This window comes from Panthera uncia (assembly GCF_023721935.1).
Source record: "Panthera uncia isolate 11264 chromosome A1 unlocalized genomic scaffold, Puncia_PCG_1.0 HiC_scaffold_17, whole genome shotgun sequence".
Classification (NCBI taxonomy): Eukaryota; Metazoa; Chordata; class Mammalia; order Carnivora; family Felidae; genus Panthera; species Panthera uncia.
Window position 1 is genome coordinate 85,745,520 of NW_026057577.1, and position 24,505 is coordinate 85,770,024.

Consider the following 24,505-nt stretch of genomic DNA (forward strand, 5'->3'; position numbering starts at 1 on the left):
TGTTAATAGACTTAAAATCATGTTTCTACATTTCTCTCAATAATTGGGTCACCTGCTTCCCTTGGAAATGAATAGACCAAAGTCAATAGCTAATTTTCCCCTCAGAACCATAAATTAGACAGTAGTACTAGTTTAGGGGATATTAGGCCTGTATCACAAGCTCACTTTAAGGAAATGATTTGCCAATTTTGAAGCTTCTCAGTAGGCCATCTCAGACACCCATTTTCTCAGTAAACTTTCACTGAGAAACAGTTACGTACAGTGAAGGAGTCAGAGATGAATTAAGCCCAGTGCTATATCCTCTGAGAATGAACTTTTCAGTTGGAGAGAAAAAAAACGTGTGTATACACGGCCTGTGCCAAATCTAAGCGAGGGATTAAGTCCTCTAGGGATGGCAAGAAGGAAAAGCTCCCGTCTGCCTGGAATGATGATTGAGGAAAGCATGGGAACCTAGGCTGGATTTGAAGGTTGGGGACAATCTTTGCAGGGAGGAAGGAGGAAGGGGCCAGGTCTGGCTGAGAAATCTACAGAGTGGAAAAATTCCAGGCAAAGTGGTGAAGGGGCAATACCGGTATTAAAGGCCAAACTCTGCAGGGAAGTGTCACTAAGTCTGCAGAAAGAGGCTTGGATCTTGTGCAAAATTTAATTAGAACTTCTCACTCCTTTCTTATTCTGGGTAGATAAGTGTGCAGCATTTCCTCAGAGCATCTAGCCCTCTGTGATCTCCTACATGGAGATTGATCGGCTAATTTGGTGCATCCCTAAGTAGAATAAAAAAATCACCCAACACATCGAAGACGTTTTTTTCAAGTCACTAGTTGAAGCAAAGCCTCTGTCACTAAAAGCAAAAACGGTGCTGGCTAGGTCTCCACTAACAAAGCAGAGTAGACAATGATGGTGATTTCTGAGAAAGCTTTGCAAAACTCCAGTATCGGAATAACTCTGTGGCTAGCAAATTGCCTAACTACTCACCAAAGTTTTGCCAGTAGAGGCCCACGTCAAGGTTCCTTCTGCCATAGTAACCTTCACCTTTAAATGATCAGACCCAAAAGGGCGATCCCCACAGAGATAGAATCACACCTTAAAGTTTAGACTTCGAGATGACTTGTATAAAAAAGCTTAGTCCCAGACAACAAAATGTGAAATTTTCAGAACTGCTTTCCTCAAACATCAGGCTGGTCCTGGCAAGGCCTTTCTTCTACCTCTCCCTCCCTTTTGCCTCTTTACACACCCTTCTATAAATCCCTTTTTATATCACTCATTGCAGGCAACATTTTACATCCATCTTCAAGAAACTTACTTTTAAATGTTTACCAACTAGAGTTAGACTACAGTATATACACTTTTAGTAGCCTTGCCCACTTTGCTGTCTCAGATAATGTCTGTGAGTAGTGAATGGCTGCATTACTTCTCAGGACAAATGAAATGACAAAGGATGGGACAAAGAAGGGACAAAGGTAGACTGTCATCTGAGTGATAGAAAAGAAGCAAAGACAGATACTGTGAGTATACAGGAAATACAATTTAGCAGTCATTGAGAAAGGAATACTTCCTACCAGGGTTTTTCAGGCTTGTGACATGAGCTGGTAGGTCTTTTTTAGTTTGACCTAGAGGAAAAATTTGTATTCCTGGGTTGTTGAACGTTTGCTAGACTAAAGGGACATAAACTCAGAGCAGCATGGAAGATTAGGTTCATGGAATACTGTTACATACAGGAAAACTACATCTCCAATAGACTGCCAGCCATTAGCCAAAAACAGGTGCATGTAGGATCTGGGGGACAAAGAAAAAGTATAAATATTTCAGTTTACACAGCCAAGATCACAGGCTATCTTCCCAATGTCTGACTGAAAAGTACTGAAAAAGGAGCTGTGAAGATTTCATTTCTAATCTGTCAAAATGGTGCTATTGACTCCTTCATACAGAGATATATTATAATATTTTTTAGGTAAACATGTAAGCTGACCTAGGCCATAATGTAAATACAGAAGATGTTTGTAGAGAATTCATCCAAATCATGCCCATTTGCTTTTGATTGAGCTGCTCTATTCTTCAATGGCAGTGACTGACCGGAGTCCCTGCTTCCCACAGATGGGACACAGAGTCCTTGGCTGTCTCAGCTGCCCCGAACCTGGGGCAGACAACATGACAGCCGTAGACAGCTGTTGCTTCTTGGACTCAGGTTGGATAGCCTGACTAAATGACTAAACATGCTCATTTTTTGGTGTTTCCTGGGAACATAAAAGAAGAACGTGTGACATGTGGCAAAATGGATGTTGGTAGACTATTGAAATTGACCTCAGTGAGGGCCAATGTTACTTTGTGTTAGTACACCCGGATGTGTCAGAGCATGCCAAAAGAAGCATATACCTTACTGCTGCGAAATCTGTAAAGCGATTTGCATGTACAGTATGATAATAAATCATCTAAGAGCCCGCCAAAAGTTTGCATTCTGTGATTTGAAATGTTACAATTCATGAGTGACACATGGACATTTTCCTTACATCTGACATAGGGAGTTGAATTATTTTCCCTTTCTCCCAGATAAAATTACACTGAGTTTCCTATCATTTTTAAACACTATAAAGGGATGTCATGAAAGTCATAAAGTTATTAAAAATTAAAAAGGGACCTAACCATTTAATCCAAGAAGCTCATTTTATTAAAGAGAAGTGACACCTAGGGAGGTAAATCTGAGGTCAAGTTGGTGGCTAGGACGAGAACAGATCTGGGTTGTCCATCTCCTGGCTCAGTGCTCCCGCCGCTGGGAAGTCAATTCACTGGATAAAAGTTAAATTCAGTACTTCATAGAAAAAATGATTTTCCAATATAAAAATTTGAAAATACAGAAAAGGAGAAAATTACAATAACACATTCCAAAGACAGACACTATTGGTTTTACTCTTTACTTTTTTCTCACAGACTTGTAATCATATCGTAGCTTTTTTGTACCACCCTATCACTATAGCACAACCATTTCTACATAGGCTTCACAAACATTTATGAGAGATGCATAATAATCCAATCTCAATTCTTTCTTTTCTCGGTAATACTAAAAGTCTTTTCAGTGTTTGGGGAAATCTATCCTAAGGAAATAATCCTAATGTGGAATTGCTGGGCCACATGATGTTCAGTGGTTACTTCATCATGGTGCTTTCAAACCTCCAGGACCTGAGAATGAGAGGCAGACACTGCACTTTCACTCTTAAGAAGCTGATTGTTAACAGCATGAATTGTAAAAAGAGCTGAAAGCCTTGAGCTTGGCCAGTCAGTGGGCGAGCATTTGTGTGAGATTATCTGTGGGGAAGGGAATCACGTGACAGTGGGGCTAACTCTCAGAATTGCAGCTTGCTACTACCATTGGGTCCAAAATGCTTTGTGGCAAAGACACACTTACCCCGAACAGTGACTTCTCAATGGTGGGAAATGCTAGAGAAAAATAACCTCTCCCATCTGCAAGTCCATTTCCAACCATATGAACACATTTTTATTTCAACCTAGTTTTGCACAACCTCTGGACTACTTCCTTTCATAAAAAATCAGCTGCCTTGTACTTAAGGGCTGTCACTAAATCAAAACCTAAATAGGAAGGTAAAGCTCCTGAAAAAAAATACTATCCAAATAATGACTAAAAAGCCTAGTTTAGCACTTTTACACTATGCTTCCAACATTATTTTTACTAGCACACCACACCCCCCTAATTACCTGTGCAGCTGATAACACAGGTAGCACGGATCCATCCACCCTCCAACTCCTGGGATACATTTGCAGGTCATGTGTTCCGGCAATTTTCTGTCATCTCATAGCTACAGAAGGCTTCATCCATAGTGGACCCTTTGCTCCAGGGGAATAGAATAAGATAATTCTCTTATGGGGAATAGAATAACACCTATTATATATTCTGAAAATATTACGGTGTAATAGAAACAGGTCATTCTTGTTGACACCAGCCATTAACAATCTACAGATGGGGTGCCTGGGTGGCTCAGGCAGGTAAGCATCCGACTTCAGCTCAGGTCATGATCTGAGTTCGTGATTTTGGGCTCCGCATCAGGCTCTGTGCTGACAGCTCCGAGCCTGGAGCCTGCTTTGGATTCTGTGTCTCCCTCTCTCTCTGCCCCTCCCCTGTTTGCACTATGTCTCTCTCTCTCAAAAATAAATAAGCATTAAAAAAAATTAACCTACAGAAGCAGCTCCATTGCTTCTAAGAATAGCTATGTAGTGTCTATCATGTAAAAGAGGCCCAGTAAGTTTTTCATGAAGTGAATGACTACTTTGCTATTTTCATTTCTATTTTGGTAGTCTTATCATTTTCCTACTGACATTTGAAAGAGCCTTATACACACTTTCCAGAGCTGATCCACTAAGAGATGCTATGGTTGGCTATCCAAAGAGTCATTCATCACCATCCCTCTCTTCAAGAGGCTGGAAATTCTTATGCTTGCCTCCCTAACCATCCTTACAGCCGGGGGTGGGGTGGGGGGGGTCATGTGGCAGAGACTACTGGAGAAGAGAGCTAGTGGAGGCTTCTGGGAAAGCGTTTGCTTCCCTGATAGAAGAGACCAGTGCATGTTGCCATGCCTTCCCCTGCTTCTTGACTTGAATGCACATGTAATTTTCAGGGCTAGTCAGTCACCTTATCATTATGAGAGAAAGATAAAAACTGTAGAAACTCTGGCCCTGACATCTTTGAGCTGATTAACCTAAATTACCTATATCCAGATTTTTTAGTAAATGAGAAAAAATACTGTTTGTTGAAACCATGTCATAGTGATTATTTTCTAGTGCATACTGCCCACAATACCCATAATACTTTGTGGTAACATAGATCAAGGGTCCGTGTCATCACTTCACTTCTGGATTTCTTCAACTTCAAATGAAATTATGACAATTCCTAGCCAAGTTAACACAGTTATTTAAACGTGGGTACAACAAACCCTGTGTATATGTTACTGAAATAAGGGAATATCACATTCATCATCATCTTGGCTATATAAATAGCAAACCAAAATTCAGCAGTATTTTGGCTAATATTATATGAGACTTTGGTGCGAGATAAGCATGTGAGTTACTAATCTTTATTTTCCAGTTTATATTTTTCTTTTGTAAGAGTTTAAAAAGTTAAATTACATACTTTAAGTTCAGATACATGAAACTATTTGCCAGTACTTAAGGTTAATACAACTCAGTGTCAATGATTATGAATGTCTAGTAATTTTATTCTGAAATATTTCATAGCAATTTAAAAATAAATACACAGTTTATATTAAAACATGCTTTTATTAAAGGTTCCAGTTTCATATTGGCTCATAAAAGAATTATAAACTTTTTAAAAAATAAAATCTATATATAGTATAGCTTTTATTGAATTGCAAGAGACAAACTTTTATTTGACTATACACGTAAAATCTTTGGAAACAACAAAATAATGAATTATAATTCCAACTTCCTATGTTTCTTCTATGCTCAGATTCCACCACCCCCCACTTCTAGAAGTTGAGTAAGAAAGGCAAGGGAAAAATACAGCAGACGAGTGATTATATGACACACATTCTGATGGAAACCTGGTCAAGTCCCCTAACTTCTCTGGATTCCATGATTTATCCATTGGGTTGGGATACCTGCAGAATCCCTGTAAGTAAAAGGATCTGGATTTTAACCACTGATTCTAAGGGTGCTAGTGTGCTCTTGAGTAAACAGGTAAAGTTTTTGTTTACATCAAAGGGAATTACTCATACCTAAAAGCTCAACAAATAATTAAAGGCTTAAACTGTGCAATGTTTTCCCATCTTCTCCAGAGGCAACCTCAGTTACAGAGGTTTTTGTCTGAGATGTGAATTTAATTCAACCTGAGTATTGATACTTTGTCCTTCAGTTAATAAAGAAAGAGGGAGGAGGGAGAAAAAGAAAATTATTTTTATTGGGAGATAATCTTACATGTAGAAATCTACAATTTCAAATACATCCAACATCAGTCAACAGTAAAATGAAGAGATTTTTAACATTTACAATCTCTCTTTAACACTCTAGCAGTTCATATTATACATAACTGCAACCAGTAAATTCCTGCAATTATTTTTGCTAAGTATTGTGTTAAACTCCAAGGGTTAATCAAGAGTTAGTTATCAATGCAAACTAATACTTCATCCAAAAGTATCAGTTATGATAAATTATTATTTTTTTGTATGAAACTAATGTCCTTAAAAAAGTAGGTAACAAGTACTGAAAACAGTACTATGCCAAGTGTTCCCTGTGTAAATGTGTTTCTAATACAAACTAGCTATAAGCTAGAGAAAAATAATCAACCACCTAACAAGGCAGATTATATTTTTTGTTTCATTAACTGCCCTACAAAAATTAATTATATTTAAAGGAAAACATTTTTTGGCTATAATTGTTGTATTATTAACAACTACAAACTGATTTATTTCTAATGTTCAGAAGTCCCCATTTAGCAAGCATTGAAGGCTCCAGAGATTAGAAAAAAATTTTGTATTTAAGAGAGCAATTCCATGAAATTCAATACTTCATATTATAAAAACACAAATTAATACATATACTAGAGAACTGTGCTATTAAATACAGGCCACTGGCCCAATGTTGATAATGCACACTTAAAATGTGGCTAATCCAAGGAGCACCTAGGTGGCTCAGTCAGTTAAGTGTCTGACTTCAGGTCAGGCCATGATCTCACAATCTGTGAGTTTGAGCCCCGCATCGGGCTCTGTGCTGACAGCTCAGAGCCTGGAGCCTGCTTTGGATTCTATATCTCCCTCTCTCTCTACCCCTCCCCGCTCCCCTCTTAAAAATAAATAAAGATTTAAAAAAATTTAAAAAGATTTAAATAAAGATTTAAAAAAGATTTAAAAAAAATTTTTTTTTAATGTGGCTAATCCAAGTAAGTAAAATACACACGAGATTTCAAAGAATTAGTAACAAAGAAGAATGTAATCTATCTTATTGAGTTTTCACACTGATTATTTGTTGAAATGATGTTTGGGATCTACTGAGTTAAATAAATTACATTATTAAAATTAACTTCACCTGTTTCTTTTTATCTTTTTCATGTGGCCACTGGAAAATTTTAAATTATATATACGGCTCACATTAGTTTTCCATTCTTCTACAGCACTGTACAGAAAAAGCAGACTCAATTATATGTTAATAGTAATCCCAACCCATATTATTAAATTTTTGTATAATTATGGTATTTCAGGTAACATATTTAAAATATTACCACGAGGTACCTGAACTTAGAATCTACTCTTAAAAACAAAACCAAATAAAACCTGCTGTAATCCTTCTCATCCCCTGTATGCTGGCAACTATGCTAAACTTTGGTTAGATATGAGTCTGCAAACAGGCAAAGGGATCTTTTTGGTTGATGGAAATGTTCTAAAGCTGGATTGTGGTGATGGCTGCACAATTATAGATGTATTCAAAAATTACTGGATTGTATACTTACAACCAGTAAGTTGTATAGCATGTAAATTATATTTCAATAAGGCTGTTAAAAAAAAAGAAGTACAGCTAGAATGTAGCAGATCTAAAGTGCCATCTAGAAGCTGCATATACATTTCAGGTAATTCAAATACTATTTCTCAAACTATCATATGACTCAATATTGCAATAAAAATGTTTCCATGAGTGTCCTTTTATGTGCAATGGGTCCAATTCAACAGTGGATTATGTAATCACTAATTGGAGGTATAAGTTGAAAAGGACAAAGAGAACATTAGAGTTGCTGAGTGGACAGTTTATTTGCTTTGGGGGTACCCAGTTCAGGCAATCTAATCACAAATCCCTCACACAATCTGGGCACCCTGTAACTGGACATCTGCTGGTATTTTGCCATCCTAGACAGCACACTGGAATATATTAATCAAAAAGGAGAAAAAGGAGAAGGAGAATAAGAAGGGGAGTAAGGGAAGGAAGGAGGGAGAGGTGGAGGAGAAAGAAGAGAAAAAAAGAGGAGGAGGAGAGAGAGGAGGAAGGGAGGAGGAGGAGAAGGAGAAACAAATGATGGAAACAGTAATAGTACCACATAAAGAACTCACACTGAACACGAAGATAGATTTCAAAACGTGTGCCCATACACGAACATAAATACACACATCTTCATGGCTACACTGAATGAGTTGCCTCAAGATCTCATTTTAAAAGTAAACCAGGTGGTTAGTTCAAAAGCCAAAGAATCATTTGGAATGTTAAAATTATTCAGGAATGTTCATTTAAGGCAGCCCTAGACTCAAGGGACCTATTCTCATCCATGCTAGTTATAAAATGACTCATCCAGGCATGTGGATAAATCTATGAATGCATTTGTTAAAGCACCAGATGAAGATCTGTCACAATGTTTATGATGTAGTCAGTAATACTTTATGAGGTGAGTGATACTTTGAAACATGAACATGGGTCAAATGAGAAAGACTGAAAATCTCATTATTTTCCTAAAGAATATCAGATACTTCTCAGAATTAAAGCTATTTCTTGAGGGCTTATCTTTAAAAAAAATGAAACATGAAGAAAACATTCACTGAATTTGACTTTATAGACAGATAATTTTCTGTTGGTGAATAGAGGATACCCCCAACCCTTTCACACAACCCAATCAATGTGGTGTCCCCAGCACACATTTGGCAGTTTTGTACTGTCTTATCCATGCATAAATGCTTTTTAAGACTTCCAAAATAAACTCACAGAAAGACACAAATACATTTTTAAAGATATCCACAAAATAATGTTATCTAGGTATCAAAACAGAATTGTATTTGAATTGTATTTATAGTTACTTTATTTTTATTTCTGATTTTTTCAATACTTATAAAGTAGTGCAAGTCAACTGACAATGAAAATCACCTTTACAAAATATAAACAGCTTTTTTCTTTTGTCCAAGATATTGACAAACTCATATAGCATACCAAAGTAAAACACTAATATTTAACTTCCAGAAAAAGTTAAAACTTATAAAATGTTCATAAACCTCTAAAATAGATGATTTTAACTAATAGCATGAAGCTTATGCTTTCTCTAATTTCCAAGCAGGCAAAATATTCATACTGAGTCACTACTCAGTTTCTAAAGAGTTTAGGTCAAAGAAGTATACCTACTTCTTCATGGATCTCTGTCATACTCCCCATGCTCAGACACACTGCTGTACCAAACACTGTGCAAATAACTATTTAAGAAAACTGAAATGCCCTCTCTTAGATAACTATTTAGTTTGGGAATAAAATAAACCAACAAATCATCTCAAATGTTTCCACAGGCTACATGGAGGAGAGGAAAGGATGATTTTTACAGGCCACGCAGCTGAGAGCAAAAGTTGACTCTGGGGTCTACTATACTACAAGTTTAAACATATTATGCCTTTTGTAAGGCTTTTTGTAAATCACCATAGAAGTTGATTAAAGTGCTTGCCATGGCTGTGTTGACTGCAGACTGCGGAATCATCCCACGCAGATCCGTCTGAATATAGCCTGTCAAAAGACTCTGGTGAGGATTGTCTTTAAGCGGAACACAAAACCAACCACAGGGATGGTTATATCCACGAATAAATTCTGGTCTCTTTTCACTCCAGTCAAGACTTACCCCTACAAGGAAATTTTAAATTAACACTTAGCAGGACTGAGATTAGTCTAAAACTCTCATTAAAAATTATCATCAGATATCTTGTTTAACTATTTTTCTTCTTATCCATGTAGATGAAAAACTAAGCCCTAAGAGTGACCATGGAAGAATGAAAAAGATAACTACCAACTAGAATTCTGGCAGGGGGCTGGTAAGTAGGTAATGGGGAAAGTTCTAGTCACGTCAGAATAGGTAACATTATGTCATCCTGGTAACTCCTTGGAAACTATGAATTGTGGCTGTAGCATCCAGGCTTCAAGGTACCAAAAATCAAAACTATGGTACCACCACTACTCCCTAAAGGCACTACCACATCCAACTTTGGTACTGGCTGGTTAAGAGTGAACAAGGAGATACTTACCTACAACTGCTAACTCAAGTATATACTACACATAAAAAAAAGATCAATTTACCTATAGATCTATTTCAGAAAGCAGGAGCCTTCTAAGAGCAGTATTTTTAATTTTTAGAAGACAACTATTATACAGCTCAAGGAAAGAAAAACACTCTAACACATACCAAGTCTATTCTTTCTATGGATATGACTAAGAAGTTGTTTTCTGAGAGTGACTTAAAAGGAAATCCATTTACTATATCCCTTTCTCATAGGCAGTCATTTAACTCATATTTGTCAGCCACAACGTGGAAGCTACCATGTAACTGAGAAAAAAAAACTTACCAGAAAGATTCCCAAACCCTACTTGATATTGTTATTTTACTTCCTAGGGTGTTTGCAAAGCTTAAAGTGATTACAAAATAAGTGTGAAGGCTGAAAATATATCTCACGTAGAAAGAAACATCCAGCCTAGAAAACTCAAATATTTAAAACAAATGAAAAAAAGTTTAAGGTTTTGATATAATTACCACAGGATAGAAGCCCTTCTTCATAGCCCACAGTGTAGGAGAAATCAACAAACTCTCTTGGGGAAATTATATTCCAAAGCTGGCCAGCAGTAGTATAACGCATCACACAGCAATTCTGAAAGGGAACAGGTAAGAGGTATTACTAAGGAAATATATATTGACTCATGTATCACTAATTAATCTTTAGTAAAAAACTGATACTCATTTAAAATGTATTATAATTATTATTGATAACAATTCTTACAGTGATTCTTACAGGTTTAGATCTCTATTCTAAATATCACTGCTACTGTATGTTTGTGAATAAGATATATAATCAAAACACAAAGAGTTAAGTTGCCCAGTATCCAAATCTCTAATTCAATACAGTGGCCTTTTATCCTATATGATATTCAACATGGAAATAGATGGTGTAGACTACAGGTGTTTAAAATAAAATCCACAAATCCTTGGACTAAAACACCAAATAGTTCAATAAAGAAATTCAAACATGGCAAGAATGAATTAATAAAAATAGAAAAAGAAGACAACCCACTTTGGTTACATAATTCTCTAATGCCTAAGGTGGCATTTTTATCTTTGGTCTTTAATTTTGGCTTAATAATTAATGGAAAAACATACAATTACCTAGAAACCTGAATACGATGGTGGTGTTTTCAGAATTTTAGATTTCAAAGCCTCATTAAAGACGCTGACAATTTTCTTAAGCAGCAAGGGTAGAGCTATTGTGGAAAACAAATTCAGTTCTGACGAATATTCATTAGTTAATATGAGGAAACTCAAGCTTTTTAAAAGGCATCAAGGATTCCCCTATGAGATCTTTGCCGTGACTACCTACTCTCAAAGCAATGAATACGTGTATGTATACATGCTCATGCTTACATGCTCACTCTGTCTCTCTGCCTCTCTCTCACAAACACACACACAATCTGAAGTAATGTTTCTAAATAAATACCTCTTCAAAGTGTTCCAAAATATCCATTGAAGTCATTAAGCTGTCCCAATCCAAGCGACAGGGACCGGGGCGTATATGGTCTATTACACTATTGACGATGTCATCTATAACACCTTGGGCTTTGAAACTGGAGAAAGAATATTAAAGTCAAATGCTATTAGAATGAAAAATCTCAGCATGTCCGCATCGTTCAGAGCTAACTTCAAAAAGAGTACAAGTTAACAAAGATTTTTTAAAGGGAGTAAATCCCAACTGTTTTTCTGATAAATGTAGTGATGTCAATTATTTTATCAGACTGTACTGTTTGCCCTCAAATCTGATAAGATATGCATGGCAAATTATGTTGTCATGAACATAGTAAAGTACCTTCACGTTACGGGATAGCTGAAAACAGTTGGCAGAACGCTAATGCTTCATCTATTTTGTATGCTGTTCTTTTTTCAGTTATGCTCTAACATGTTATTAGTATACATATATTTTTGCTCTTTCAAAAACTTTTTTATGACAAGAAAAGAAAAATAGGTCACCCAGGAAGAGAACACCAAGGATTGGCTCATGAATTTTATCAGAACTTGGCATGTTTTAAAGGTGGCATTACATATCAATGGGGAAAGGATGTACTATTCCATAAATGGTGCTTTGATTCAACACTTATCCTAATAGAGAAATTAAAAACTGAACCGCTACTTGACAGCATTCAAAACAATTAATTCCAGATAGACTAAAAACCACCACATAAAATTTAAAACTTTGAACTTTGTGAACTCAAGATACAGGGGGATTTCTTGAATACATAAATCACACAAAAACACAAATAATATGAGACAGTTGAAATTAAAAACTTGCATATCACAAATGACAAAATTAGTAAGTTTCTTTTAAAACCAGCACAGACTGGAAGAAGGCATGTGCAACACATATGAACAGACATAATTATTACAGAGAATACATAATTAATTCCTATAAACTAATGAGACAAATATAATCTAAAGAAAAGATGGGCAAAGGATACGTTAAGATTGCCCTGAAATGTCGATAAATTTAGAAAAGATGCTCAACTTCACTCATAATCAAGCAAATAGCAACAAGATACCATCTCACACCCCTGAGATTGGCAGAGATTAAAAACATAACCAGTACTGAATGGAAGGGAATGAGAACTCTCAGACTGCTACCATCACTTTAGAGAGCAATTTGGTTAACGTCTAGTATAGCCAACCCAGGTGCACGCCCAAAGAAAATCACACGTGTGTAGGAGACAAATACCTAAGAAGTTTACTATAGCACTGTACCTTATAAGGGATAACTGACAACAACCTAAAAATTTGTCAGTAGGCAAATTTGCAAATACAGGTAAACACATCGCAGCATTTTCTTATGAACATGGAAGAATAGGTCTACATGTAACAACATGGCTAAATCTTGAAAACACAATGTTAAATGGAAAAAATTAAAGGAAATTACTGACGGAAACACACACACATATGTGGTCAAAGAATAAAACAGGAATAACATACACTTTAAGATACTAGTTAACTGGGGAGGAAAGAAAAGAGAAGAAATGAGAGATAGACCAGCTTTAACTCTATCAGTAACCTTTCAGAGGGGGGTCTTTCTGAAAGTCTTTTTTCTAAGTGTATTTATTTATTTTCAGGGAGAGAGAGAAGAGAGCATGCATGTGCGTGGGGGAGGGGCAGAGAGAGGGGGAGAGAGAGAATCCCAAGCAGGCTCCACACTGTCAGTGCAGAGCCTGGCATGGGGCTCGATCTCAAGAACCACAAAATCATGACCCGAGCTGAAATCAAGAGGAGAACGCTTAACCTACTGAGCCACCCAGGCGCCCCTCTAAAAGTTTTTTTAAAGCATCTGAAGCTGTTTTATCGTCTTGTAAATGCTTCCAGCTCAAACTTATATTGTCTCCCCTATCCTAAATCTGCTCTTCCCTCCTGTGTTCTCTAACTTTGGGTGGATGGTGGGAGTGGGGGCAATACAAGTTAATCCAGTCACCCAAATTAGATATGTGGGATTCAACTTGGACTCTCTCAACCCTATTTCAGTAGTCACAACTAAAGTCACCATGTTTTATCAAGATGACTTCCTAAATGTAAAGTGCTCAGGACAATATTTGGCTCTCAATAAATGTTAGCTATCATTACCTCCACCACCTTTAGATCTCTGTCACGTTCACCTGCCCTTATCAACTCCCACTTAGTTAGGCCACTCTGCGTCCAACTCAACACTGCAACCATTTCTAGCTCTTTGGATCACATGTCTCTTTAAGTTTCTTAAAAAAAAAAAAAAAAAAAAAGCCAAAGATCTCTTCCCAGGAATATAACATTGACCCCAAATTATATATATGATCTTAAGGAAACTTCAAAAAGCTAGCCATGGATTCCCAGGGCAAAACCTCTTCTCTAAACTCTCCGCACTCATTTCCATGTTCCATTTTTCACAGTGCTATCAGAGGAAGTTCAAAATCTTTGAGGACCTGGGAGGTCAGGGGTAAACAAGGGTAAGTGCAATACTGAATTTCTTATTCTAGAATTCAAAAATCCTTCAGACATATGCTCTCCTCACCCTTACTTTATGCTCCAGCTATACGAACACAACTTCTACTTCCCTAAACAAACTCCTTAGAGTGTTTCCCATGTGTGTTTCTGGAGGAGATGCAATCCCCTCTGCCTGGAATACGAATCAGTTCTTCATTCCCTAAGAAATAGCCATTCCTCCTTTAAAGGTCAGCTCATATGCTGACTCTTCTATGAAGTTCTCTCAAATCACCAAGTGTAATGCTCTCTTGGCACTTTTTATGCTTTTCAACCCCTACTGGGAATTGGTGATCTAAATGATTAATTCACACTTGCTTACAATGCTTAATCCACAACTCCAGTTTCCTGGTCCTTGACATAAATATTGTATAACTCATTTTTCTGGAAATGCTATCTTTGGTATTATACTTCAGAACAGTTTCATTTTTAAAAGGGCTGAGTCCCAAGGATGTGAACATTCCACTGCAATTACACAAGGCAATTGTCTCCACTGGCTTTAAAAAACAATTATTTTTTTTCTGGTTAAAAGCGTAATTCGTGTTCAACTATATGTAAATACCAAAAAAAATGGAAACAAAAATCACATATAAAACTGCAATCTAGAGGTATATGTTTGGTGTTAAGTAAAAACATTTATTTTTTATTTTTTTATTTTAGAGACAGAGAGCGTGCACACATGTGTGCTCCAGCAAGCAGGGGAGGGGCAGAGGGAAGGCCAGCATCCCAAGCAGGCTTTGCCCTATCAGCACAGAGTCCTACACGGGGCTCGATCCCACAACCTTGGGATCATGACCTGAGCTGAAATCAAGGGTCAGACGCACATCTGAATGAGCCACCAGGAGCTCCAAGTAAAAACATTTTAATATATAAAAGTATATAGGGTCACCTGGGTGGCTCAGTCGGCTAAGTGGCCAACTTCGGCTCAGGTCATGATCTTGCAGTTTGTGGGTTTGAGCCCTGTGTCGGGCTCTGGTGCTGACAGCTCAAAGCCTAGAGCTTTGGGTTCTGTGTCTCCCTCTCTCTCTGCTCCTCCCCACCTTGCACTCTGTCTCTCTCTCTCTCTCTCTCTCAAAAATAAACATTAAAAAAAATTTAAAAATATATATATAAAGTCAACTCACAATTGTGCTACCTGCAATTTGGTATTCTGCTTTATTCACTTTACATTACATTGTGAGCATTTTCTTGGGTTTTTAAATAATATTTTAAAATGTAGTTTTTAAAGACTGTAAGATACCACGTTTCAAAATTTAACCATTCTCTATTGATTATTCGAGTTGTTTGTAATTTTTAATATTGTAAGTAATGCTGTGATGGAAGAGATAAGTACTCAACTATTTATCTTTCTTATGATTTCTTTAAGATGAATTCTTAGAATAAAGTATGCTATAGCACTGAGTAAATATAGAAGACTAGAAAGGTCTTATACAACATGCTAAGAAGATTTTATCGGCCATTTGATATCATTATTTATGATTCCCTTACCACCACCTCAGTCCACAAGGGATATAGACATTTTAAGACTCTGAATTCATAAGGTGATTTGCTTCCCAGAAAGTCTAAAATATTAAAGCCAAATTTCACTGGCAATGATGATTTAGTGATCATTTATATATAGGAAATTTGGCAATGTCTTAAGAGCTACATAAAACTAGAAGAATTTACTTACAGGTATCCATTAAATTCTTCTGAAGGTTTTCTCCAAATTGTTACATCTTTCTAGAAAAATAAAAACAGTATATGGACATAAATAATCACCTAGCTAGAAATGTGGACATAAAACCAACAATTTCAAATTGCAGAGCATGTCCTTGCATTAAAATAAAACTTAAGTAAATATTCAAAGAGATACATAGAAGTCTTTTATGCCATCAAATGATCCATATCTGAATTTCTTCTGTTTCCTAAAGTTCTTCACATCTTCCTTAAAGTACAGACCTCCAAAAAAGATTTTTTAGTAGCTTAATGAGATCCAAACACTGTTAAGATCCAGTGAAGGCTCTGTCTTGCCAGCCATTATTATTTGCCTCACTCCAATCTTATCTATTTACCATTACTGACACATTTAGACTAAGACAAAAGGAATGCTGAATATTTCATTCTGACCTTGCTCATGTATATTTTTTTAAATCAAACAGGTCACAGCTATTATGGCAGTGCTACCTTGAATTAGTCCCTACATCCTTTTTCTGATCATTTCCCAAGAAATCTTGACCATCAGACAAGCTAGAGTGCTTCACTGCAAGAGTCCTGGATCCAGGGCTACTTCTGTCAACACTCAGCCATGTGATAGTTTGGACAAGTCCCACTGGTAAGAAAGAAAACGAAATGGCCACCCTCACAGGCTTACTGAAATATCTGAAACTCTTCCAAACTATCCATACATTCTATATGTTGACTTTAGAAGCTATACTATAGGCTCTTGTTGCCAAGAGTCTATTCTCATGTCCGCTAGCTAAAGCAGTAATGAAAGCAGTACAGGATTATTACGTTTTTGCCTTGGTGAGATGTAAAAACACTGATTTTATTAGCATAATTATCTATCCTGCACATCTTTCCAAAGAATGGTCCTATTTTCCCTTACCATTTTGAAAGTCATCAACCAACTCATTAGATAAAGGATAAACCCCAAATAGAAGTAATTTAAATAACTTACCATTTTCTTGGCAACTCGCCACTTATCATCTTCAATGCTATGATACTGGATGAGAGTGTTTTTAAGTCTAGTTGCAAAGTCAGCAGCATCAGGCAGGCCTTCCATTTTTTTTTTTTCTTTTTTCCTTTTTCCTGTTACAGAGACAAGGATTAGCATCAGCAAAGATCACAGTTTGACGCAGTAGACCGAGGAGTCTCAAATCTGGCTTCATAACAGAATCACCTGGGGAGCTGTCAAAGATACTTACACCTGAATCCCACCCCAAATCAACTATTCAGAATCTCTGAGAGTAGGACCTGGGCATAGTTTTCCTAAAAGCTTCCAAGATGAATAACACCTAATCAAGGATGAGAATCACATATTTTGAGTTATTAAAATTATTCCTATAAAAATAAAACACAATCCTATTTCCCTTCCTAATAGAATATAACAAAAAGATATACATTATAGAATTCTAGATAACTTAAAGAAAAAAAAATCGCTGTTTCCAAACTATAAAAATAAATACACAAGGAATAAATTCTTTAAAAAAGTCCTTAGAGCTTCAGCCATTAAAATTTTAATTTAACATCCAACAGATTTAGGACTCATTCTAGCAAACAAATGAACAAGAAGCACAAGCAGAAACCTGCTCATACATTCTTTCAGGATAGGGCTACAGAACTCTGAACAATTTCAAAAGTTTGAAGAACTGTACCGTTTTCAATATTTTATTTCATTCAGTGAGATGTTATAGGACTCAGTAAGGTATCTGTGTAAGGAAGGAGGTCATAGGAAGACTTTTAGAACTACTAGTACAGCATAAACAAATGGTTCATAATTTTAAGGCAATAATTTTAACTGTATAAAAAATAAAAGTACTATATTATTCACAATTCCAAAGATAAGCTACTATTCAACAATGTTTTTAAAGAGCAATGATTACTAGCCTTAAAGATAATAAACTTAATATAATGAGGGGTTCTGTAATGTGTTGGTTTTAATACATTGCTGCAAATTCTTTGATATACTTCCCATCAAGAAGTGGTCTGTGACTGCATGACTTTGTAGGCTGGGTTAGAAAAGTCCATGCAGTTCTGCAGGTTCCTTTTAGAATAATCGCTCCAGGAGTCTTTGATTAACATGCAAGCATGCAAAAAATCTGGCTATCCTGAGGCTGAAGTGTGGAAAGACCAAAGGAGAGAGCGGGAAACGGGGAGAGACAGCACCCCAAAGTCCCAGATCCAGAAGCCTAGTTACAGCTTCATCCCAGTGGGTACCTCTTGCTTCCCCAGGATTCCCTCAATTTGACTCAGTCTTCCCCATCTTAACAATTTATTTTTACAATGGAAATTGAGCCAGTAGCTCAAAGTCAAAGCCTCACTGCCTACAATATTCTTATCCTACTGGTTTTCTTTCTGTCCCTCAAATAGGCCAAGCCTGTCACTGACTTTGGGCTTTGCACTTGCTATTTCTATGCATGCATTATTAAATCCCAAATCTGAGCATGACTAATAACAACTTGTAATGACAACTTCATTTTAAACCTCCTGTCTTAAATACAGCCTTCTACAAGTCATCATTATATCCTTCTTTTATTTTCTTCGTGGTGCTTATCACACTATGAAATTAACCTGTTTATTTATTGGTGTACTGTATTCTACTCTTTCACCATCGCATCTTCAACTAACAAAGCAGGGGCCTTTGTCTGCCTTATTTACCAGTGTTTCCCCACCAACTAGAACACTGCCTGGAACACAATAGGTCCTTAATATTTGTTGAAGTGTGTTTGCTTCAAAACAAGAATTGTTTTATTTTAATTTTGTGTCCTTTTGGTGCCTTGGTGCACTCCAGTAAAAAGGATAAAGGAGAAAAAGCTTCTGGGCAAAAGCTGCACAGTTTACAGAACCATCAAGTTACTACTACAAAGGAGATCAAGAAAAAGATCTACATGAAATGTCAAGCCTCAAACCTCTATGGGAATGAGGCTGTAATTCTCAAGGACAAATGCATACATCAGGATCACCTTTGTTACATTTTGTAGTAGTTGTTGCTGTTAACAAAGATTCCCTCCCTAGTCTCTTCTGAGTGCTCTTTTTAACCAAGCCTTGTTCTTAGGCTTGTCCTTGGCCCCCAAGGTTCAGTTCTATCAAGAATCCTGCTGAGCCAGTTTACCAAAAACCCCTCACCCTCAAAAATTCCTCAACCTACCTACTTGATCTTGTCACACTGCCCTGTGTTCAGCACGAATCCTATGTCAATTTAGCCAGAATTCCCCTTCCCCCTAATGTTTCCTCTTAGCAATTTTCCATCCACTGGACACCCACCCCACCCTGCTCCTTGACAACAAATCCCCACTTGTCTCTGTTGTATTCAGAATGGACTGTAGTTCTACACTGAGGTTTATTCTCCATTATTGCAATAGTTCTTGAATAAGATTTGCCTTTACCACTTTAACTTCTGTCTGCCTCTGGTTTTCTTTGACACTGTTTTTAGATGTTGCATTTCAGGGCCCAGTGCAGATAGTGTGATTCAGTGGCCCTGATCTGGAGCAGGCCCCCATAATCTAAGTTCGTTAAAAAGCCTTGCTAATTATTCTGTTATCCAGCCAGGGGTGAGAACCACCGGTCTAAAAACTAAAGGTGACAGAAATAAATCAATATTGTAGTCAATATTTAAATAGCATAAAGCAGGGCACACAAGACATTCAAAATGATAAACAATAAGATGATATAGAACTGTAGGGGAGGAAAAAAACCTTTTTCTCTACTCTCTTAGGTTCTGTCTCTGAGACCTACAAATTAAATTGACAAAGGTATATTAACAGGAGAAAAGGCATATACATTTTATTCACTATTGATATTTTAATTTTTATGTGCACAGAAGCCTTCACAATAAAGAAATGGAGATCCAAAAAAGCAGTTGGACCTAGGGCTTATACACCATTTTAACAAAGGGTGATAAATTGTGGAAAAGTGATAAAACAAGGGAAGAGGGGGCTGGGCTTCTAGTGGTGGTAAATTATGAGGAAATATATGAGAGAAAACTAATAGAAGATAAGAGTTATTGTAGTAAAGTTTGTTTGTTCAGACAATCACGGTGTCAACTCTGTGCCCAGTGATGAGTTGTCCTCCTTCTGGTATAGGAGAGAAGAGAAGGAAGACCTTCACAAAGGTAAGTTTATGTCCTACTTTTAGGCAGTAATGGGACGGAAAACAGCTCTTTCTGCATTTGCTGCTGACTGCCTTCAGCTCAAAATAATCCCTATTCCAAAGTGGTATATTTTGGGGTGGTATATCCTTTCAGAAACATGGCAAAGTATATATATAAAATTCAATAATGTAGAATTTAGGATCTATGTAAGTGATGCAAAATATAGATCTCACCCAAAGACTAAAAAGTGGATGATCTCATTCAAAAAGTATGCCAGTCAGGAATATATCCGATTTCCCCCTCAAGCTGACTTGGTAGCCAGTACAACGACCTTAATCAAGGGTATATTACAAACAAGCACAAATTCTTAGAGAAGACTTGAAAAACTAATCTATTACTAGGATTGTTATGATCAAACAATATTCTGTAAACCCAAAGGCTGCCTGCCAGGTTCCTGTGGTTGGCAGATAAGATATTTTTTCAAAACTCCTTGATAGAAATCAAAGATGAAATGTAAAGATGCCATTATCATTGACAACATCATCTTTGTGCAAATCCATTACACAAATGTGAGCCAGAAAAACTACCTATAAAGATGAGAATCTGAATCTTTGAGGTGCTTACCTTAGTAATCTTTCTGATTGCTCTTACTGATCACTATAAAGTCCAAACTCCTTAATATGGCTTATGGGCCCTTTTATGATCTGGCTGAGCTTTATTGCCTAATTTCTACTCTTCTTTACTGGACTCCTGTAACAACTAGGTTAGCTTCCCCCTACCCCACCAACGTTTCTCACAGCAACTCTGTAATTATTCACTTGTCATCTTTTCCAATTTAACTGTAAATCTTTTGGGGCAAGAAGTGTGACTTGCTCAATGTTATCCTCCTTAGGTCTAGCTAACATGCAGTAGGAACCCAGTAAATAAAAGTGGGAAAAAGAGGTAGATGGTGAGCTACTAGCCTCACTTATGAAATACCTCAAGATATCTAAGATGGGCCCATTTACACCAATCATCCTTGAGCTTCTGAATGACTAAAACATTCTTTGCCATAATTAAATACAGCAATTTGTCAAGTAAGTCTACTATTTGCCAAATATCTAGCATATACCAGGTCCTAGAACTAAAGAAATGGATATAATCCAGTCTTTGCTCTCAAATTTGACTTATTCCACCTTTTAAATAAATTTTTAATTGCAACAACAACAAAAGCTAAAACATTAAAAACTAGTAATGAGCCTCTTTTAAGGGTACTGGAGTAGGAGGTAGGAAAGGAAAACAAAGTAAGTGTAAACTCAGAAAGCTCTTTTTTAGCCCAATGAAGTATTTAACCAGGCAGTTCATTCTTGCATGGACTTTTTTCATCAAGATTAAGTCCAAAAGAGAATATGGCTACTGTCTGAACTATCTGTGTGTGGGCAGGCATAACATATCTCTCAAAACATATTCCCGAATTGGGGGTTGGGCAGTATGGAGTTATTATCAAGGTCTTGATGCTCTCCTAATAAAGCAGGGTACTCACATTAATTGAAAGGAAAGTATACAATATGCTCTACTAAAATCTCCATCTGTGAAGAATGTGAGAAAAATGTTCTAAATACTATTCTGAACTCCCTCTTACTAATTCTTTTATTCCCTTTCTTGACCTACATCAGGAAACTCTCCAATTCCATCACTTAACATTTCAGAGAACAGGTACCACTTAATCATATCAGAATCTAGCAGCTCCTTAGAAAAGGTTATCTACTTTTGACAGTTCTATTCCTCAGTGCTCAGTAATGTCCACCTTCATTTTTTTCCTTATTTTAGACTAAACTTTTTGTTCATGTTTCCTATGCCCATGTCTTTGCAATAGTCACTAGTGTAGACAGTGGCTGCCATCATTAAGCGGGCAGCCTGCCCAAGTTAAAAATTGTCTTGTGGCCATCTCTCAGCATCATAGTCTGTGACCAATACAACTCCAATTTTCATTAAATTTACATCACAATGGGGCGCCTGGGTGGCTCAGTTGGTTAAGCGTCCGACTTCAGCTCAGGTCATGATCTCGCAGTCCGTGAGTTCGAGCCCCGCGTCGGGCTCTGTGCTGACAGCTCAGAGCCTGGAGCCTGTTTCAGATTCTGTGTCTCCCTCTCTCTCTGACCCTCCCCTGTTTATGCTCTGTCTCTCTCTGTCTCAAAAATACATAAACGTTTAAAAAAAATTTTTTTTTAATTTACATCACAAGGAGATGGCCATAGGTTCTATTTTAAATATGAAACATAATAAACACTTTAACCTCTAATATAAAGTGAAATGTTGTAAAAACCCGTACTTATGTAATATGAAGTCAGAATTCACCATTGAAAGAAACTATTAACAGAATTGTTTAAACTTCAATTTCCCAATTGATAAGGGTTTCATTTAGTTGAATAGCTTCAATTTAGCATGCCATAGATTTTCCCCCAAGATATTGTGCAAACCAAGGCCTTGTAAATTAAATTATTTTTCCACCTAACATAAACATTTCAGCATATCCTTGATTTCCAATCAATTTTGAATTTGTAATTTAGTTTTCAAACTCAAAAACAGTAGGTTCTCATTTTTGAGACTGGCTATAGCAAGAATCCAACAGAAAAACCTACTTCTACAATGTCACCAATGTCCCTCTGTTTCAGTGCTCACTTTAGCTTTAGTATTAGCTTTACAACCATGTTGAGACTTTTTACAACAGTTAAGGCAATATTAAATTCTAATGATACCTTGGGACACCTGGGTGGCTCAGTAGGTAAAGCAACCAACTCTTGGTTTGGGCTCAGATCATCTCACAGTTTGTGAGTTCGATCCCCCATGGGGGTTCTGCACTGACAGCGCAGAGTCTGCTTGGGATTCTCTGTTTCCCTCTCTCTCAAAATAAATAAGTAAACTTAAAAAATTCTAATGATATTTCAGCTTTAAGTTTGAGTCCAAGGTCATCTTTGAACTCCTAATGCTCTAATCCTTTACTTAAAATAATAATAGCTAACATTTATTGATCACTTACTATGTGCCCAGTCTTCCTGGCCACTTTAAATTGTATTATTTCATTTAATCCTCATCAACAACCTTCAAAGCCGATCCTATTATACTGATTTTACAAAGTAGTAACAATGAAATTAGGTCACTTTGTCCAAAATCACACAGCTAATAAGCGATAGAGTCAGAATTCCAACCCTGGGCTTCTGCCTTCACAGTCTAAAGGTCTATTCTGTAAAACACCGGAAGTTGATCACAAGCTAGAAGAGACTTTACATTAAAAAAATCTGACATCATACTGAATTTGTCATTTTGTCCTGGCTCCTGATCCCAAAATAGCTCAGGTAATCTTTCTTAACTGTACATTAGGGATAATAACACTACATTACTGGCGATTTAGATGAATTAATACATTTAGTATCGGGGTTGGAAGATTGTTAAGCACCGGAAAACGCTGCCTCTTATCAGTATCACTCAGTCAGAGCTTGGTGTGGGAAGATGGGACCCTACGTTGTCTGTGCATCTACTACGAACCAGGAAGCACTGTGCCCACTCACAGAACGCGACCTCAGTGAATCTTCACTGCGGCCCTGGACGTGAGGTTTTTACTGCCCCTTCCCCTTTTAAGCGATGCAGAAACGCCTAGTGGGCATCCAAGTCCTTAAGCTGGTGAGCGGTGCCGAGAGGCGAGGTGCAAGCATTGGGGTCCTTCCGGGGATACCTTACCTCCCTCACTTGTAAGGTCTGCACCGCCCGGACGCCGGGGTCCGCCACCCCCGACCTCCACGCCGGCCTCCGCCGCCCCGCTGCCCGGAGCAGCTCCGGAAAACGCCCCGGACAGGGCGCCCCGGGCGCCCCTGTCGCCTCCCCTCCCGGCCGCCTCACTTCCGCCGTAACTCCGCGCCTCCACCCACCGCTACCTTAGATAAAGCGACGCGCGGTAAGTGGCTAGGCGTGACGTGCCGCACCGCACTCACGGCTTGGGGCAACACTGACGCTCGGGAGCTCCCTCAGCTTCCACGCCGGGCAGAGCCGGGGCGGCAGCAGCCAATGGGCTACGGGCCACCTCCGCCATTGCAGCCAATTGGAAAGTACCAAGTTTTTCCGCAGCTCGAACCCGGGCGCACCCGAGAGCAAGTGGCCGAAGTTGGCCTGGGCAACGTGTGTTTGCTTGGATTGGCTGGCGCGGCAGCGTACGGAACCCTGATTGGTCGCCAGGAAATGGAATGATTCCTCGTGAGTGTGGGCTGGCAGGAGCCCGGCAGGGTTCCCTGGGTGTGTGGGAAGGCGGGTGGGTCGGGCTCCGGCGGGGTATCCCTCGGCGGATTAATGGCGCAAGAATTTTGCAAGAGTAAATCCAACTGGGAGAAATACGAACGCAAGAGGGAGTGAGTGATGACAGTGAGGGATAAGGCTGGCCTAAATTTAGAGGGTTGTGAAGATGTAGTATCACGCAGCTGCAGCACCCCTCCCAGGACCAAAAAAGTCTGATAAAAAAGAGAAGGCACCCGTGCAGAGGATGACAAATCCTTAGGCTTTCCGCTTCCTCTGGTTTAGAATCGACAGCGCTGAATGAGAAAGCCTATAAACAAAGTCACTGCGACCGTGCGAATTGATCTTTCGCCAAACATTGTCCTCAGAAAAGGGAGATCAGAAAGACCACCTTGAAAATAGAGAAGGGGTGTGGCAGGTGGCTTTCGCAGCCTCATGAAGTATTCTGGTTTTCG

The 24,505-nt window shown here is 38.0% G+C and overlaps 1 protein-coding gene across 5 annotated transcripts; it reads right to left on the bottom strand.

The window, feature by feature from the left end:
• Nucleotides 1-5,551: 5,551 nt before the first annotated feature.
• Nucleotides 5,552-23,916, bottom strand: STARD4 (StAR related lipid transfer domain containing 4). Of its 5 annotated transcripts, XR_007461356.1 has the most exons (7): nucleotides 23,505-23,915; nucleotides 16,656-16,786; nucleotides 15,669-15,718; nucleotides 11,451-11,577; nucleotides 10,496-10,610; nucleotides 9,268-9,594; nucleotides 5,552-5,632 (listed from the first exon to the last, which is right to left on the bottom strand). XR_007461356.1 is itself a non-coding variant. In XM_049647712.1 (6 exons), the coding sequence occupies exons 2-6, from the start codon at nucleotides 16,758-16,760 to the stop codon at nucleotides 9,365-9,367; spliced, it is 627 nt and encodes a 208-aa protein (XP_049503669.1). In that variant the 5' UTR covers nucleotides 16,761-16,786; nucleotides 23,699-23,916; the 3' UTR covers nucleotides 5,552-9,364. The 5 variants fall into 5 exon arrangements, 4 of the variants coding, with proteins under 4 accessions (XP_049503669.1, XP_049503668.1, XP_049503671.1 ...); XM_049647712.1 differs by having other exon boundaries at nucleotides 5,552-9,594; nucleotides 23,699-23,916; XM_049647711.1 differs by having other exon boundaries at nucleotides 5,552-9,594.
• Nucleotides 23,917-24,505: the final 589 nt, after the last annotated feature.